General features: G+C 42.6%; 1 protein-coding gene across 1 annotated transcript in view; it reads right to left on the reverse strand.

The window, feature by feature from the left end:
• LOC130045011 (integrin alpha-M-like) overlaps nt 1–20,047 on the reverse strand; it is a 68,135-nt gene that overhangs the window by 39,850 nt on the left and 8,238 nt on the right. The window contains exons 4-9 of the mRNA XM_056137716.1: nt 3,824–3,927; nt 3,424–3,494; nt 3,212–3,329; nt 1,981–2,111; nt 1,460–1,605; nt 229–382 (exon numbers count right to left, since the gene is read on the reverse strand). Of these exons, the coding sequence (XP_055993691.1) occupies nt 229–382; nt 1,460–1,605; nt 1,981–2,111; nt 3,212–3,329; nt 3,424–3,494; nt 3,824–3,927 (724 nt within the window). The remainder of the gene's footprint in view (nt 1–228; nt 383–1,459; nt 1,606–1,980; nt 2,112–3,211; nt 3,330–3,423; nt 3,495–3,823; nt 3,928–20,047) is intronic.

Genomic DNA, 20,047 nt, shown 5'->3' on the forward strand with positions numbered 1-20,047 from the left:
AGCAAAAATATTGCACAACTAAACTATAGACTCATTTATTTTTACACCATTTATTTTGCGATAGTTTGTTATTCAACGGTATATGTTAATAGGAAACCAATTCAGCATATGGGCTACCAGTGACCTTTGCCCCACCTTGATTATATTAACATTTGCATATAGAATATATATTGGATGCAAGCAGAAATTCTCCACAGAAGCACCAAGCCAAAAAGTAACATTTCCTACCCCAATGACATAGCGTATGATTTTCCTACTGTCTGCCTCAGGAATGACATCCTTATAGTCCAAGGGATCTTGATATTTTTCTCCATCTGTGATGACAATTAAGATCTTAAGAGCATTCTCCCGGGCTCCACTGCTGCTTTGAAATAGTTCTCTTCTGTCCATGGAAAAGGAGGAACAAAATCAAATGTAAACTGAGAGCAAAAATTGACACAAGGGCAGAAACATCAGCAGTCAAACACAAATACTACTGTTTGGAAATAGCCTGAGCTGCCCTAAAACCTACAAAGTTAGCAGGAGATGGGAGAACAGTGGAGAGAAATAAGACTTTATTGCCTTATGACAAGTTGGAATTTTTTTTAGCTTTTTGGGTCACACCTGGCAATGCTCAGAGGTTACTCCTGGCTTTACACTCAGGAATTACTCCTATCGGTGCTCAGGGGACCACATGGGGTGCTGGAAATCAAACCCTGGTCAGCCGTGTGCAAGGCAAACACCCTATCCGCTGTGCTACTGCTCCAGTCCAAGTTGGGATTTTTTTTCAACTAATTATTATAGCTTTTAAGTTTAAAATAAAAAATATTTTTAAATGAGTGTTCATCAAATCTCTCCTATTTAATGCAATGGCTGTCCTCACCATAAAAGAGAGAAATATCAGAGGAAATTTCCTAAAACAAGAAGTGAAGTCTCCTTAGTGCTTAAAATCTTCAGTGGATCACCAGTGGCTTTTCCGTTGCTAGCACAGCACTTAGGGCGTTTGCCTTGCATATGGCCGACTTGGGTTTGATTACTCCATCCCTCTCGGAGAGCCTAGCAAGCTACCGAGAGTATCCCACCTGCACGACAAAGCCTGAAAAGCTACCCGTGATGTATTCGATATGCCAAAAACAGTAACAACAAGTCTCACAAATGGAGACGTTACTGGTGCCCACTTGAGCAAATCAATGAACAATGGGAGAACAGTGCTACAGTGCTACCACAGGCCTGATCTTAAGTTTTTATATTCCTTTCTTTCCTACAGCCTCCTTCCCTCCCTTTCCCCCTTTACCTATGATTTCTCTGTTCAAGAACATACACACATATTTCCTCTTCCACACTTTCATTCAAGCTATTCCCTCCCCTGGAAACATCTTTGGCCCCACCCATCTTAACAATTGTCCTTATTCAAAATCCAGAGGAAATATAACACCTCCACCTTCCATCCTAAGCAAAAAAATAATAATAAAGAGCTTACACCACTCTGCGGATTCCTGTGGCTGTGTGTGTCGTTCCTTGTAGTTGTTCTATTGGGTTCACCAGTGATATGGGATTAGGGTAATTCTTGAATCGTTCAAAGTTGAAATGAGTCCGGAAGTGGTCAGAATACTGCATCAAAGAGAACTAGAAATAGGACACCAACATTACTCTAGGAATGGGACCTGTTCTCCCCCTTAACTTTTTCTCAATAAGCCCTACTTGATTCTTAGCATACTCCAGTTTCAATATTCTGCACTGCCCCCCAGTCCTGCTGATTCACCAGGATAGAGCTCTCCCATCAGCTCCCACTTCCCTCATTATCCTCTCAACTGAGAGAGCATGTAGGTTCATCTATCAGTCAGAGCTCTATTCTTTAGAGAAGACTGACAGAGCCGGAAAGAGGATTATGAAAGAAAACCAATTTAGCAATATCTTAAAATGAAGTAGGAGGAGAAAGCGGTGGCCTGCTTGTCATGCATTTGCCAACCTTATGTCCCTGTCTTGACCATTGATCCTCACCAAGGTATTGGACTTTTTAAGTTGAACCATCACAGTTGAGACAAAATCCTTCATCTTCTGAAAATCGTTTTTTCTGATGCTACCAGAGCCATCAATCAGGAAGGCTATGTCACTCTCCTGTTGAGGGCACTCTAGGCAAAGAGAAAAAAATTAGAAACCCCAGATTCACTTTTTGCATATCAACTCTCTGTTGAGCAATGAGATTAGGTAAAGGGATATGTGTTGAAACACTATGCCTGAAACCCAATCATGAATAACTTTATAATTTCACAGGACTAAATTTAAATTGAATAAGTAAATAAATTAAAAATCGCAAGGTAAATAAGAATATGGGATGAGTAAATGGGGTTCATTCTACCCAGTGAGTCAAGGAAAGTTTAGAGCTTAATCACGAAGAAAGGAGAACAATTTTTCAGAAACACTAAGGGAGATTAAATCACAACAAAAAAATAATAGCACATATAAAGGTCGGGTATATGTCTTCCCTCTGTCCTCTGACTTCAAGTTGAATTTGTTCAACCAATTAGCAGCCCAATGGGAGAGAGGAGGAAGGGAGGAGACTGAGATTAGGTTATCCTCCCTTCAGCTCCCTCCTGTGAAGTTGTTTGAGGCCAAATAAGTCCTCAACTCCTCTTGAGGAGTCTGTGCCATACACCTCTCCCTCCTGGAGTCTTTTGACTTCTCCCTCTCCTCATCTTTTCAACCTGAGGGTGAACAGCTCTGCAGCTCTTCACCCTGGGTTTTTGAACCTTCCCTCAGAATTGCCTTGTGCCCTATCACATCTTTATTCTTAGTCCCCAGAAATACCCTACCCCATCATCCAATTTCTCTTTTGTCAAAGCATAGAGAAGACAGAAGAGAACCTACCTCAAGGCTAGAGTGATAGTAGAGCGGGTAAGGTGCTTGCCTACTCACAACCCACCTGCATGTGACCAACCTGGGTTTGATCCCCGGCACCCCATATGATCTCCTTTTTTTTTTCTTTTTGGGTCACACTCAGCGTTACACATGCACACAGGAATTACTCCTGGCAGAGCGTGGGGGACCATATGGCATGCTAGGAATCGAACCTGTGTCAACCTTATGCAAGGCAAATAACCTACTTGCTATGCTATCGCTCCAGCCCCCCATATGATCTCCTGAGTCCCACCAGGAGCGACGCCTGAGTACAGAAGCAGGAGTAAAGTCCTGAGCACCATGGCCCAACACCAAAAGTAAAAAGTCAACCTACCTCTTAGAACCTGTGGGAATCTCTGAGGATTCTTTGAAAAAGTGGCTCCAAACAGAAAGCAGAAGCCATTCACATAGGTGTTCTCCTTGCAAACTTGGTGTACAGTGGGGCCACAGGCCTGAGAGACAGGATGCAAATGGTGGGTATTCAGCCTGTTTTCACCATCTGTACCCACTACCCAGACCAGAAAAACTAGTACAAAGAAAACTCACCAGCAGCTGAGAAGGGTTGGTAGAAGCCGCCAGGGACAGACCCAAGGACATGTTCACAGCCTCTGGGGGCACTAAAGAGAAAGATACAAGGCCATGCACAGAAGGATTAAAGAGGCTATGTAAGAGCTAGGAAGAGGTCCCCTAACCTTGAGAGACAAAGTTCAATAAGTCAAGAGGACACTTAGGTCATGGAAAAGGAACATGAAGAAGGTATCTCAGGGCACCTGGGGTAGACTCTGGACACAGTGAGAACCAGAGAGCTTGACCTTGGCCCCATACTTCCAACCTCCAGGACAAAGGGAAAGTCTAGCAAATTAGGTCTAAGCGAAGATCAAATATAGGTCCTGAGTCTGGGATAGGAGAGGTTAGGGGGCTGAGGGCGGCTCAGACAGCTACTCACCCTGAAAGAGAATTGGATCACATTTGCCCGTGCTATAGTCACACTGGTAGAGGCGACCTGTTTGGTCGGCAGCAGTTATCTCTTGGGGGGCTCCCACCACCAACCTGAAGAGAGAGGTAAGAAGAGATCATCACAGAGTCATGAGAAAACTCTGACATGTATCATTCTATAGGTCATGTAAGTTTGCCCACCCCAGGGGGAAAAAAAGGAAAAGTTCACATAGATTCACCAATTCTCAAAGAAAAAAAGATTCAACAATGCAGAAAATGAGGATTTTTTTTTAAGTTTTGGAGTAAGAAGTATGTAAGAATGACAAGAGACTCAAAGGTAACTTGAAAATGTATAAATTTGAGGCCAGAGTCATAGTTCATCAGCAGATCATTTCCTTTGCTATTTACAATAGTTACACTATGTAAATAACCCAAAGCTGTTCATTTGATAGCTTATTAAAGAAGATGTGGATATAAGAGATTTCTAAAATGGCAGAATGAGCACTAGTGGGCAAAACTTTCTGCTAATCTATAATCAGAAATCGACTACATATCATAGATAAAATTTCATCAGCCTAAGATAACCAGGTTTGTCTTAGAGACACATATATCTGTACATCTAAGGGTAGGTGACTGTGGCAGAGAGTTGGATAGGGCACTAACTAGTGAAGATATTCACACCACAACATAAAGCATTCAACATGTGACTGGCCTGATCTTTCTGGGCAGAGTAAAGTAATATTCCATAAAAGTAATAACCTCTTGCCCTCGTACTTCCAGAAGCCCCAGAAATCACATTCATATCCCATAGCTACCACCATGTAAATTTATCAGCCCAGCTACCCAGATCCATGACTAATCTTGGAGAAGATGCAAGCCAAGCTGCTAAAATTCACAGGTATACCAGTCTTCCAGCTAAAATTCTGGATCACCCTTGGAAGATGAGTAGACCAAGTCCCCACGCTGCCAAAACCCTGGCAACCACACCCACAACACACAGCTGCCACCATGCCAATGGTTCAACTTCACTGCTTCACAACTAATGTCTGCAGAGATGCCAAACGGACAAAAACTCCAGGATGAAAACATGAAGTGGGGCCTCCCCTTACCCCCCATGCTCCTGGAAATCCCAGAAGCTACACTCACATCCCACAGCTGCCTCCATGTAAACTCATTGTCCCAGGTCTATATATCCTGGAGTTTTTAGAGCACACAACCATGGACATAGCCCCATGACACCTTCAAATTTCACAATATTGACATCCCAGTAAGAGCACACCAAATCCGATGGGAAAGTAGCATAGACACCAACTAAGCTGGATTAACAAAAACATTAACACAGAAGGCTCAGCTAGTGACAAAAAGTGTAAACCATCAGCCAATGACTTAATGACTCCATCATGCGATATAACAATTTTCACATATTTTCTTTAACTGAAGTATTTTTTATATAATTTCATTAGCCATTTAGTTGTAAAAAGAAATTTAAAATAAATTTTTTTTAACTTTTTGAGTCACACCCGGCAGTGCACAGAGGTTACTCCTGGCTTTGCACTCATGAATTACTCCTGGCGGTGCTCAGGGGATCATATGGGATGCTGAGAATCAAACCGGGTCGGCTGCATGCAAGGCAAATGCCCTACCCTTTGTACTATCGCTCCAGCCCCTATTCACTAAAATTAAAATCTGGAAACAGTGCAGTGTCCAAGAACAGATAACTTGATAAAGAAACTATGTTATATAGAATGGAATACTACTCAGCCATAAGACAAAATCATGCAGTTTTCCACTATGTGAATGTAATTTCATGCTGAATGAAGTCAGTTAGAAGAAGAAAAACAGATGCAGAGTAATAGCTCTCATATGTGAGGTATAAAGAAGCATAGTTGGGGAATAACAAAAGGCCAAAAGCAACAAAATCTAAGAACTGATCTGTAGAACTGTGCTTACCATGGGAGAGATATGGACAGCCTGGGTAGGGAGGTATTGAGATGGGGGGTACAGGGGGTGTGCGTGAGAGAATAACAGAGGCTAACAGACTGGTGAGAGTGGGATGTTGGAATATTGTGTTCGTGAAACCCTATTATTGACAGTTTTGTAAAATTGCAATCATGATGACTATTTTTTTAAAATTAAAAACTATAAAAGCACAGAGAGTCTTTCATCAGAAATTGGATTTTTAATTTTTTTTTTAATTTTCTGGAACACATTCCAGAAAGGTGTTCATTGGTAAAGAACCTGCCTTCCAGGTACAAAGCCACAAGTTAGCTCTCATTCCATATCACTGAGCTGTGGCCCCAGGTTTACATACAAATGTGCAACCCTTGACACACTACAAATGTACAAGTACCGCAACCAAATATGCAAGTGTCACAACCAATACTATGGTCCCTGCACACTGCAATAATGACAACAATAAAAGGGGGGAAGAGGGGAAAACACAAAATCCATTTGAATGTTTTTCCACTGAATAAACTAGGAAACTTTGGTTCCCTGGCATATAAATAGATACATGGATATATTTAGGTTTGTTATTTCAAACAGAGAGCGCCTGAGCACATGTATATATATATATATATATATCTTGGGTGTGGCCCCATTATCAGATTTCATTGAAAGAATAAATGTTAGAAGTATGGGGTAAGAGAGAAGAGAGAAAATATGAGACCATATTCAAGTAAGTAATGGCCAAAAACTTCTCAAACCTAAGGAAAGAACTAACCACTGATGTCAAATTTTCAAATCCAAAATAAATTATCACAAGATACATAATGTTAAATTATGAAGTGAAAATACTGAAGGCTACTGATAAAGGGAGGAGTGATGTTGGAGTCAGAGAGAAGATAAGCCAGTAAGTATTTGCCTTGGTCACAGCCAACCCAGGTTTGATACTATATAGTCCCCTGATCATAACCAGGTGTGATCTCTGAGCACATTGCCAGGAGTAAGTCCTGAATACCACTGGGTGTGGCCAGAAAAGCAAACAAAAAAAGTAATGTAAAAGAAATCTCATTCTCAGGGTTGGAATGATAGTACAGCGGGTAGGGTGTTTGCCTTGCATAAGGGTCAATTCCCAGCATCCCATATGGTCCCCCAAGCTCTGTCAGGATTAATTCCTGAGTGTAGAGCCAGGAGTAACCCCTGACCATCACCAGTGTGACCCCAAAAGAAAACCATAATAATAAAATAAAATAAATAAATAAGTGTTCCTACGCCACAAACTTTAAGAGAGAGGAGAGAGGGAGAGAGGGAAAGAGAGAGTGCGCTATCAGGCTTTCATCAGACTTGGTAGCAGAAACCTTATAGGCTAGAAGGGAGTGAAATAACACATTCACATTGCTACATGATAAAAACTGCTAGCATACTTTCCCCCCAAAAAACCTGTCATTCAAATATGATGGATAAATAAAGGCTTTTTCAGACATACAAAAGCTAATAGCATTGAGGCTGGAGCAATAGCACAGTGGGTAGGGAGTTTGCCTTGCACACAGCGATCCAGGTTTTATTCCCAGCATCCAATATGGTCCCCTGAGCACTGCCAGGAGTAATTCCTGAGTGCAGAGTCAGGAGTAACCCTTGTGCATTGCCAGGTGTGACCCAAAAAGAAAAAAAATTAATAGCATTTACCACCACCAGACCTATTGTCTGTTTTGTTTGGTGTTTTTATTAATTTATTTTGAGGCCACTCCAATCAATGCTCAAAGCTACTCCCATCTCTGTGCTCGAAATTTACTTCAGTGCTTGGGGTCCTTGTGGTTACAGAGATGAAAGATGCATGCCAAAAAAAAAAGAATCTCAGGGGCCGGAGCTTATAGCATAGCAGGTAGGGCGTTTGCCTTGCACGCGGCCGACCTGGATTCAATCCCCGGCATCCCATATGGTCCCCCAAGCACCTCCAGGAGTAATTCCTGAGTGCAGAGCCAGGAATAACCCCTGAGCATCGCTGGGTGTGACCCCAAAAGCAAAAAAAAAAATTCTCAGCTAACTGAACAATCTCTTTGACCCCATCACACTTGTACAAGAATTCTTCTTTATGAAACAAAAGAACAAAAACCTTGGTGATAAATTGCAATACAATAGCAGAGAAAATCAACAAGACAATATCAAACTATAAAAGAGGGAGAACATATATGGCAGAGTCAAATGACCATGAGTCAATATGAACACACACAAAAAATGATTATGTCAATTTTCTATAAAAATACCACAGTAACCATAATACAAAAATATAAAACAAAGACATCTAATTTAAAAAATAAAGAAATGGAGTCAATAACCAGGGAAAATCTCTATATGAAAAGGCATACAGAAACCCATGGGGGTAGAAGGAAGGTGATAGACATTTGACTACATAACAACTAGAAAACAACAGATGAACTGAAAATAAGTAAACCTAATTTTGAAAATTCTGAGCTCCTCAATCAAAAGGTATGGAGCACTTTCTATTTCCCCAAATAGCTAAAACTATTGGGGAAAAGGAAATGGGAGGCATTACTTTTCCCCAACTTAGAACTGTACTACAGCCAACATGGTGGCACCCAGCGGTGCCCCCGTGCTCATCCTCAGAGAATCCTATCAATGAGGTTGTGTGGGACCCAAGAGGTCAGCTTAGAGTCAACCTTGGAAACAGCAGAGACAGCTGAAGGTTTCTAACTGGGGGCGACGTCCCTAGAAAACAGACCCAGGGAATTCCACGAACACCGCCCCCCGCCCCCCTCGGCCAAGGTGCCTCCCAGCATCTGGACTAGAGAGGTTCCCCCGAACTGTACTACAAAGCAGTAATTAAAACAGCATGATATTGAAATAAAAACAGACCATCAGATCAACCAAATGGAGTTGAACATCCTGAGACAGACCCTCAAATGCATGATCAGTTAATCTTCGATAAAGAAGAAAAAATATGAAGTAGAACAAGGAAGCCTCTTCAACAATTGGTACTGGGAAAACTGGTCAGCTACGTGCAAAAATTAAACTCAGACCTCTTCCTAATGCCATGCATAAAAGTCAAATCAAGATGGATTAAGGACATTGATATCAAACCTGAATCCATAAGGTAAATAGAGGAAAATGAAAAGCAAAACTCTCATGACCTTGAAGTTAAAAGTTTCTTTAAAGGGGCTGGAGTGATAGGACAGCAGGTAGGGTGTTTGCCTTGCACGCAGCTGACCCGGGTTCAATTCTCAGCATCCCATATTGTCCCCCGAGCACCACTAGGATTAATTCCTGTGTGCAAAGCCAGGAATAAGCCCTGTGCATCACCGGATGTGACCAAAAAAGAAAAAAACAGTTTCTTTGAGGATGAAACACCACTAACCATGACCAAGCAAGTAGAAGTAAAGATACAGAAATGTGACCACATTAAACTAAGAAGCTTCTGCATCTCAAAGGAAATGATGAACAGAATACAAAGACTATAGAATGGGAAAAATTATTTACTCAACACCTATCTAATAAGGGGTTAATATCCAGAATATATAAGGCACTGGTAGAATTTACAAAAAAAAAATTAAATCCAAACCCATCAAAAAATGGAGAGAAGAAATGAACAGAAACTTCCTCAAAGAAAAAATACAAATGGCCAAGAGTCACATGAAAAAAATGCTCAGGAGCTGGAGAGATAGCACAGCGGGTAGGGCATTTGCCTTGCACACGGCCGACCCAGGTTCAATTCCCAGCATCACATATGGTCCCCTGAGCTACCGCCAGGAGTAACTCCTGAGTGCAGAGCCAGGAGTAACCCCTGTGCATTGCCAGGTGTGACCCCCCAAAAAAACGCTCAACCCCAGAAAGTAAGAGGGAAATTGTCTGCCACAGAGGCAGGGGAAGGGTGGGGATGGGGTGGCAGGGAGAGGGAGATTGATGGTGGAAAATGTACACTGGTGGGGAAACATTGGTGGTAGAATAGGGACATTAGTGGTGAAAAACGTACACTGATGGAGGAATGGGTGTTTGATCATTGTTTGATTGAGACTCAAACATGAAAGCTTTGTAAGTGTAACTGACAATGATTCAATTAAAAAATAATAAAATAGAAGCCCAGCGCGCGTCCATCCGGAGCAGCGCGCCCGGCAGCACACCGGCCCCTCCCATCCAGGTGGGTTGGAGGACCCGAGCGGAGCCCCGCCCCTGAACCCGGACGCTCGGCGGGCCGCCGAGCGAGCGCAGCCGGAGGAGGGAGGAGCGCGGACCCCCAGCGACCCCAAGCCCAGCGCGCGTCCATCCGGAGCAGCGCGCCCGGCAGCACACCGGCCCCTCCCATCCAGGTGGGTTGGAGGACCCGAGCGGAGCCCCGCCCCTGAACCCGGACGCTCGGCGGGCCGCCGAGCGAGCGCAGCCGGAGGAGGGAGGAGCGCGGACCCCCAGCGACCCCAAGCCCAGCGCGCGTCCATCCGGAGCAGCGCGCCCGGCAGCACACCGGCCCCTCCCATCCAGGTGGGTTGGAGGACCCGAGCGGAGCCCCGCCCCTGAACCCGGACGCTCGGCGGGCCGCCGAGCGAGCGCAGCTGGAGGAGGGAGGAGCGCGGACCCCCAGCGACCCCAAGCCCAGCGCGCGTCCATCCGGAGCAGCGCGCCCGGCAGCACACCGGCCCCTCCCATCCAGGTGGGTTGGAGGACCCGAGCGGAGCCCCGCCCCTGAACCCGGACGCTCGGCGGGCCGCCCAGCGAGCGCAGCCGGAGGACAGCGGGGATCCCAGGATCCTGGGAGGGAGTGGCCTGGGATTGTGTAGGGGCGTGGCCTCTAAGAAGGGGGCGTGGCCTAAAAGTGGGCGTGGCCTGCTTCCTGGCGGGCGGCCGCTAACGCGGCCGCAGGTATATCACTCACTTCAATCAACTTGGACCTGCATCCTTTCATCCTTTTCATCAATTTGTTACCTAATACCAAACAAAATTCCTCACCTCTTCTACTACAATTCAACAAAATCCCACTCGCCTACTCCATTTCCAACAAAAGTTCACTTGGAAAATAGCTATACAAGTTCAGTAGTAAATAGTAACGCCTCCAAAAGTTTCACTCAATGTCAGTTATAAAACAAAGAATAACGCCTGATTGAGAAGAAGGTCAGACTCAGAAAGGTAAAAGAGGCGCATCTACCAGCAACAAAGCGGAACGGCTCCTGGCAGCCTCTCCTCACTCAACTAGAACAGTAGCAGCGAGTGTGAAGGACCAAACCACACTGGTCACAATGGTAAAGCAACGCAAAAGCCCACCAAACTTTCTTATTCACGAGGCTAGCCCAGACGACACCAACAGTACTATAGCGTTAGACAACCTCTCTGACAAGGAATTCAGAATGGAGCTACTCAGGATGCTTAGGGAACTAAAAGAAACAATGGAAACCAATGCCAATAAAAGACAAGAGGATTTGAAGGCAGAAATGAGGAAAATGCAATCGGAAATGTCGGACCTGAAAAACCTGGTAGCCGAATTGAAAACCTCAGTGGAAGGCCTCAGCAGCAGAGTAACAGCGGCTGAGAACAGAATCAGTGAGCTCGAAGATCAAGTTCAGAGTCTTGTCAGAAAAGAGCAGAAAATGGAAAAGAGACTCACAGTTCGAGAACAGATGGCAAGAGAAGACCGTGATGAAGCCAAGAGGGGTAACATAAGAATTATTGGAGTCCCAGAGGGACGGGAAGAAAACCTTGACGAAGAAGAAACTGTCAAAGAAATCATTGCTACAGCGTTTCCAGAGCTGAAGAAAACTTGTGACCACATCCAGGAGGCCCGAAGGGTACCGGCTAGAAGAAATCCGAATAAAAATACCCCAAGACACATCCTGATCAAAATGACGAAAACTTTAGACAGAGACAAAATTCTGAAAGCAGCAAGATCGAAGAAAGAAATCTCTTACAAAGGAGCATCCTTAAAATTCACTGCTGATTTTTCTGATGAAACCCTCAGGGCCCGAAAACAGTGGTGGGACATAGTGAAAAAACTCAATGAAATAAATGCTTCTCCAAAAATACTTTACCCAGCGAGACTCTCATTCATAATAGAAGGAACAACACACAGTTTCACGGACAAACAGCAGCTCAGGAACTTCATAGACTCAAAACCATGGTTACGAGTACAACTAAATGGGCTACTTTAAGGCAAGACAGACCTCTCAAATACACCAAATTTCAACAGAACAATGGGACAAAATCCCATAACAATAATCTCTCTCAATGTCAATGGGCTAAACGCACCAATTAAGAGACATAGAGTGGCAGGATGGATTAGAAAATTGAACCCAACATTCTGCTGCCTGCAAGAAACACATCTCAATAGTCAAAGCAAACACAGACTCAGAGTCAAAGGCTGGAAAACAATCCTACAGGCAAACAGCTCCCAGAAAAAAGCTGGGGTAGCTATCCTAATATCAGACCACATCGATTTCAGAGTGAAGAAGGTCATAAGAGACAGTGAAGGTCATTTCCTATTGACCAAAGGATCTGTACAACAGGAAGAACTTACAATAATAAATGTATATGCACCTAATGAGAGACCAGCAAAGTACTTAAAACAACTACTCATAGATTTGGAAAAAGAAATCGATAGCAACACAATACTAGTGGGAGACCTCAACACCGCTTTGTCACCTCTTGATAGATCAACCAGACTCAAGCTTAGCAAGGACATACTTCATCTGAGGGAAACAATGGAAGAAAGGGGCTTAGTAGATATATACAGGACACTTCATCCACAAAAAGCTCAATACACATTCTTCTCAAGCGTACATGGAACATTCTCCAAGATAGACCACATGCTGAGCCACAAAACATGCCTCCAAAAAATTAAGAAGATAGAGATTGTATCAACAATCTTCTCAGACCATAATGCGCTGAAATTAGAAGTAAATCACACACAAAAACAGAAAACTAAATTAAACACATGGAAATTAAACAGTGCGCTATTAAACAACGAGTGGCTTAGACAGGAAATTAAAGAGGAAATCAAAAGATTCCTAGAAACGAATGAAAACAAGGACACGAGTTACCAAAACCTATGGGACACAGCAAAAGCAGTCTTAAGAGGAAAGTGTATAGCTCTACAAGCATTCCTCAGGAAGGAGGAGCGAGCCCACATAAATAAACTAACCTCACAGCTTAAGAACTTGGAGAAGGACCAACAAAAGGAGCACAACCCTAACAGGAGGAAGGAAATAATAAAACTCAGAGCAGAGATTAACGAGATGGAAACCCAGAAAACAATCCGAAAGATCAATGAAACCAAGAGCTGGTTCTTTGAGAAAATTAACAAAATCGATAAGCCCCTAGCAAAACTCACAAAGAAAGGGAGAGAGAAAACCCTAATAAACCGAATCAGAAATGAAAAGGGGGTCATTACAACAGAAACTACAGAAATTCAAAGGATCCTCAGGGAGTACTTTGAAAAGCTTTATGCCACAGAACATCAAAACCTCGAGGAAATGGATAAATTCCTAGACTCCTACAGACTCCCAAGGCTGAACCAAGAAGACCTGGAATACCTGAACAGACCTATCACCATCAAGGAAATTGAAATGGTAATAAAAAGTCTCCCCAAGCACAAAAGCCCTGGCCCGGATGGATTCACCAGTGAATTCTTCCAAATCTTTAAAGAAGACTTACTCCCAATCCTCTTTAAGCTTTTCCATGAAATTGAAATATCAAATACACTTCCGAACAGTTTCTATGAAGCAAATATCACACTGATACCAAAAGCAGACAGAGATAACACAAAGAAAGAGAACTACAGGCCGATATCCCTGATGAACACAGATGCAAAGATCCTCAACAAACTACTAGCAAATAGAATCCAACTACTCATCAAAAAGATCATACACCATGACCAAGTAGGATTCATCCCAGGGATGCAAGGATGGTTCAACATTCGGAAATCAATCAACATAATCCATCATATCAACAAAAGAAAAGATAAAAAGCATATGATCATATCAATAGACGCAGAGAAAGCATTTGACAAGATCCAGCACCCCTTTATGATGAAAACCCTAGCCAAAATGGGCATAGAGGGGACTTTCCTCAACATAGTTAAAGCCATCTACCACAAGCCTACAGCAAGCATCATCCTCAATGGGGAAAAACTGAGAGCCTTCCCTCTAAGATCAGGGACGAGACAAGGATGCCCACTCTCTCCACTGCTGTTCAATATAGTACTGGAAGTACTTGCAATAGCAATTAGGCAAGAAAAAGACATTAAGGGCATTCAGGTAGGAAAGGAAGAAATAAAGCTCTCACTATTCGCAGATGATATGATACTATACTTAGAGAACCCAATAACCTCCACCAAAAAACTCCTAGAAACAATAGACTTGTATAGTAAAGTTGCAGGTTATAAAATCAATACACAAAAGTCCATGGCTTTCCTATATGCAAACAGTGAGAGAGAAGAAAGCATCATGAAAAAAACAATCCCGTTCACAATTGTGCCCCAGAAAATCAAGTACCTAGGAATCAGCTTAACTAAGGAAGTAAAGGACCTGTACAAAGAAAACTACAAAACGCTACTTCAGGAAATAAAAGAGGACATGAGGAAATGGAAAGACATCCCCTGCTCATGGGTCGGAAGACTTAACATTGTCAAAATGGCAATACTACCGAAAGCACTGTACAAATTCAGTGCAATCCCTATAAGGATACCCATGACATTCTTCAAAGAAATGGAGAAAACACTCCTGAAATTTATATGGAATAATAAACCCCCACGAATAGCTAAAGCAATTCTTGGGAAAAAGAAAATGGGAGGAATCAACCTCCCGAACTTCAAACTTTACTACAAAGCGGTAATAATCAAAACAGCATGGTACTGGAACAAAGGCAGAACTGCACACCAATGGAACAGAGTTGAATACACTGACATCACCCCCCAATCATATGATCATCTAATCTTTGATAAAGGTGCAAGGAATGTGAAGTGGAGTAAGGAAAGCCTCTTTAACAAATTGTGCTGGCATCACTGGACGGCTACATGCAAAAAAATGGGCTCAGAATTCTGCCTAACACCATGTACAAAGGTAAGATCAAAATGGATTAAAGACCTCAATATCAGACCAGAAACCATAAGATACATTGAAGACAAAGTTGGCAAAACCCTCCATGACATTGAGGCTAATGGTATGTTCAAAGATGACACGCCACTGGCTGAGCAAGTGAAAACAGAGATAGATAAATGGGACTATCTTAAACTAAGAAGCTTCTGTACCTCCAAAGAAACAGTGACCAAAATACAAAGACAGCCTACAGAATGGGAAAGAATATTCGCCGAATACACATCTGACAAGGGGTTGATATCAAGGATATACAAAATACTGGTAGAACTCCACAAGAAGAAAACATCCAACCCCATCAAAAAATGGGGCAATGAAATGAACAGAAACTTTCTCAAAGAAGAAATCCGAATGGCAAAAAAGCACATGAGAAAATGCTCTACATCATTAATCATCAGGGAGATGCAGATCAAAACCACAATGAGATATCATCTCACACCTCAGAGACTGGCCCACATTCAAAAGAACAAAAGCAACCGTTGCTGGCGCGGATGTGGCGAGAAAGGGACACTCCTTCACTGTTGGTGGGAATGTCCACTGGTTCAGCCCTTCTGGAAAACAGTATGGACGTTCCTCAAAAAATTAGAAATTGAGCTCCCATTTGACCCAGCGATACCACTCCTGGGAATATATCCCAGAGAGGCAAAAACGTGTAGCCGAAGGGACATCTGCACTTGTTTGTTCATTGCAGCACTCTTTACAGTAGCCAGAAACTGGAAGAGACCTGAGTGCCCAAGAACAGATGACTGGTTAAAGAAACTTTGGTACATCTACACAATGGAGTACTATGTGGCTCTTAAAAGAGATGAAATCACGAACTTTACATACAAGTGGTACAATATGGAAAGTATCATGCTAAGCGAAATGAGTCAGAAAGAGAGGGATAGACATAGAAAGATAGCATTCATCTGGGGGATATAAAATAATAAAATATGAGATTAATACCCACAACACCAGGAGAATTACTCCATAACTTAGAGGCCAGCTGGGTATTCTAGGGGAAAGGACAATTCAGATGGAGAGGGGAACGCCAAGTGGAGGGTGTTTGGAGGATCCTCCCAGGAGGGGAGATGCAGGTTGAAAGTAGACTGGACTGAACATGTTCGCCACTCAATGCCTCTTTGGCTGATCACAGCGCCCAGGAGGAGAGAGAGAACAGGGGGGAATGCCCTGCCACAGTGGCAGGGGGGGATGGGGGGATGGGAGGATGGGGGGGAGGGATATTGTCCTGGTGGTGGAAAATGGGCACTGGTGGAGGGATGGGTATTTGATCGTGGTATGACCGAGATCCAAGCACAAAATTTGTAAAACTATAACTGTACCTCATATTGTTTCACTAATAAAAAATTAAAAAAAAAAAAAAAAAAAAATTTAAAACCAAGAAAGATCTCAGTGAACTGTGGTGGAGCCATATTAACACTTTTATGATGAGTATCAGATGATAACATCTTATCCCTAAAATATATATACATATATATACATTTATGCTCCTATAAATCAACATTACTTCAAAAAAAAAAAAAAATAAAAAAAAAAAAAATAAAATAAAATAAAAAAAGAAAAATTGTTCTACCCCATTAATCATCAGGGAGATGCAAACCAAAACAATAATGAGATATCATCTTGCACCAAAGAGACTGACATACACAAGATAGAACAAAAGCAACCAGTGCTACATAGATGTGGGAGAAAGGAACTCTCATTCATTTCTGGTGAAAAGGCCAACTGGTCCGGCCTTTTTAAAAAATAATATGGGAGGGGGGGCTGGAGCGAGAGGACAGTGGGTAGGGCATTTGCCTTGTACTTTGCCAACCAAGGTTCGATTCCCAACATTCCATATGATCCCCAGAGCATCGCCAGGAGTAATTCCTGAGTACAGAGCCAGGAGTAACCCTTGTGCAATGCCGGGTGTGATCCAAAAAGAAAAAAAAATGATTACACTCATTTGAGCAACAATATTTTTAAAAAATAGTACAAGACTAATACCCAAAGACAGGAGGAACAAGGGCCAGCAGGACTCATCCATGGTATGTAGCTTGCCACAAGTTGTTGGGGCGGGGGGTCAGGGGGAGCAGGGTGCAGTTTGAACAAAGAAGGGACCACTATGATAATGATAATTGGGAATGATCACTCTGGACAAGAACTTAGTGCTGATAGGTAAAATGATATACATGATAACCTTCTGGGAACAGTGCCTAAATGAAATGAGAGAGAGAGAGAGAGAAAGAGAGAGGAAAAGCATCTGCTATAGAGGCAGGCTTGTGTGGGAGTGGGGTGGGAGGGAAACTAGGAACATTGGTATTGGGAAATATGAACTGATGAGGAATGAGTATTAGAATATTGTATGACCCAATTATGAACAATTTTGTAACTATAGATCTCACAGTGATTCTTTTTTTTTTTTGGCTTTTTCTTGGGGGGGGGGGGTTTACACCTGGCGATGCACAGGGGCTCCTCCTGGCTCTTCACTAAGAAATTACTCCTGGCAGTTCTCAGGGGACCATATGGGATGCTGGGAATCGAACTCGGGTTGGCCGCATGAAAGGCAAATGCCCTGTCCACTGTGCTATCACTCCAGCCCCGATTCAATTTTTTTAAATGACCCAAAAACAAAAACAACAACAAGACACAGAGCAGTTTAAAAAATGATTTTAAAAATGCAAGGGGTATCAAGGATGTAGCTCAGCAATAGAGCCCTTGCCTTATATGTGTAAAACCATGGGTTGACTTCAAGACACCACAAAAATAAAACAAAAAGATGAATCATTTAAGGAGCTAAAGAGATAGTACAGTGGGTAAGATGCTTGCCTTGCATGCATCCAACCCAGGTTTGATCTCCAGCCTCCCATGTGGTCTCCAGCCAGGAGTAACCCCTGAGCATCTCCAGATGTGGCCCCCAAACCAAAAAGAAAAAAAAATTCAAGGAGCCAGAGAAACAGTACAGGAGGTAAGGCACTTGCCTTATGTGTGATGGTTAGTTCCAAGCACCATGGTTCCCTGAACACCATCAAGGTGTGACTCAGCTCCCCAAAACAATGCAAGATCCTTTTTATAGCATTTAAGAATCTCACATCACTGTCTGTCACTGTCACTGTCCTCCCGTTGTTCATCAATTTGCTCGAGTGGGCCCAATAACGTCTCCATTGGAGACTTTTGTTGTTACTGTGCTTGGCATATCGAATACATCACGGGTAGCTTGCCAGGCGAGATACTCTCGGTAGCTTGCCGGGCTCTCCGAGAGGGGCAGAGGAATCGAACTCGGGTAGGCCATGTTGGCTGCGTGCAAGGCAAACGCCCTACCCACTGTGCTATCGCTCCAGTCCAAGAATCTCTCATCAGACATGACAAATATAGAATCAAAGTGAAAGGCTGGATCAAGGTAACCCAAACCAATAATGCAGAGGAAGCACAAGAATTGCTATTTTCATATCTAATAAATTAGACTTTCAACCAAAAGAGATAGTAAGAGACTAAGATGAATATTATATATTGACTAATGGGTCAAGATCCATCAAGAAGCTTTGCCAGTCATTGATATCTAGACTCTCACCACAGGAGCAAAAAAAATTAAAAAATGATTAAAACATACCTTTTTTAAAAATTTTATTTATTCATTTATTTGATTTTTATTAGTGAAACACCATGAGGTACAGTTGTAGACTTACAAATTTTTGTGCTTGGGTTTCAGTTATACAATGATTGAACGCCCATCCCTCCACCAGTGCCCATTTCCCACCACCACATATCCCAGTATCCCTCCCACCCCCCATCCCTCCCCATCCTACCCTGCCTCTGTGGCAGGGCATTCCCCTCTGTTCTCTCTCTCCTTTTGGGTGTTGTGATTTGCAAAAGAGGAATTGAGTGGCAATCATGTTTGGTCTATAGTCTACTTTCAGCATGCTTCTCCCATCCTGGGAGAATCCTCCCAACATCCTTTATTTGGTGCTCCCTTCTCTATCTGAGCTGCCTTTTCACCTAGCATGTGTGGCTGGCCTCCAAGCCATGGAGCAAAAGTCCTGGTACTAATCTCGGCCATTCTTGGGTGTTAGTCTCCTATTTTGTTACCTTATTAAAACATATCTTAAAGGATATATTCACAACAATAATAGTAGAGTATCCCAATACATCACTTATAGCAATGAACAGATAATTCAGACAAAAAAATAAGTCAATAATGGCATTAAATGAAGCAACTATGAAATGGAATTATAAACTTACATACTAAAATAAATGAATAAACATTCTTCTCAAGGCACATGGAACATTCTCAAGGGCAGATCATATGCTTGGACAATACAGAAGTCTCAAAATACGTGAAAACTGGAATTATAGAAAGCATTTTTCAATCACAATGGTATGCAACTAAAAAGTCACAATAAAAAGAAAGCTATAAAAATCTTTAAACAATTGCAGACTAAAAAGCATGCTTCTGAATAATTCTTTAGTCAATGGAAAAATCAATGAAGAAATTTTTTTTAGCTAACTGTAGAACTAGCACTAGCTAGCACTATCCTCCCATTGCTCATCGATTTGCTCAAGCGGGCCCAATAACATCTCCATTATGAGACTTGTTACTTTGTTTGGTATATTGAATACGTCATCGGTAGCTTGCCAGGCTTTGCCATGTGGGGCAAGATACTCTCGGTAACTTGCTGGGCTCTCAGAGAGGGGCGGAGGAATCAAACTCGGGTCAGCCAGGTTGGTCAGGTCAGCTGTGTGCAAGGCAAACGCCCTACCCATTGTGCTATCACAAACAAAAAAAAAATCATAAGCACTCAGATGCAGCAGCAGTATTAAAGGAAGTTTAGGGTTGCGATGCAGCTCCATGAGTGAGCACTGACCTTTCATATGTGAGGCTCTGACTGAGTCTGATGCCCAGGACCAAGAGAGACAGACAGACAGAGAGAAGTTCATGGCAGCACAGATGCACATCAATAATAAGCAAGAAAATTCTCCCCCAAAATCCTTTTTTTTTTCCTTTTTCTTTCCCTTTTCAGTGCCAGGGACCAAACCCATGGCCTCAAAAATACAGGACAAGTATTCTACCACTGAGTTACGTCTGTGGTCTCTGATAAACAACAGACTCCTAAAGGAATTAAAGAATGAAGAACAAATAAATAAAACTTAAAAAGAGGAGAACATCAGAGCCACAAGTCAATAGAAGAAAAATAATTTTAAAAATTAAAGCAAAGCTAAATTAAATA

This window comes from Sorex fumeus, unplaced genomic scaffold, assembly GCF_029834395.1.
Source record: "Sorex fumeus unplaced genomic scaffold, SorFum_2.1 ptg000126l, whole genome shotgun sequence".
In the NCBI taxonomy this organism is placed as follows: domain Eukaryota; kingdom Metazoa; phylum Chordata; class Mammalia; order Eulipotyphla; family Soricidae; genus Sorex; species Sorex fumeus.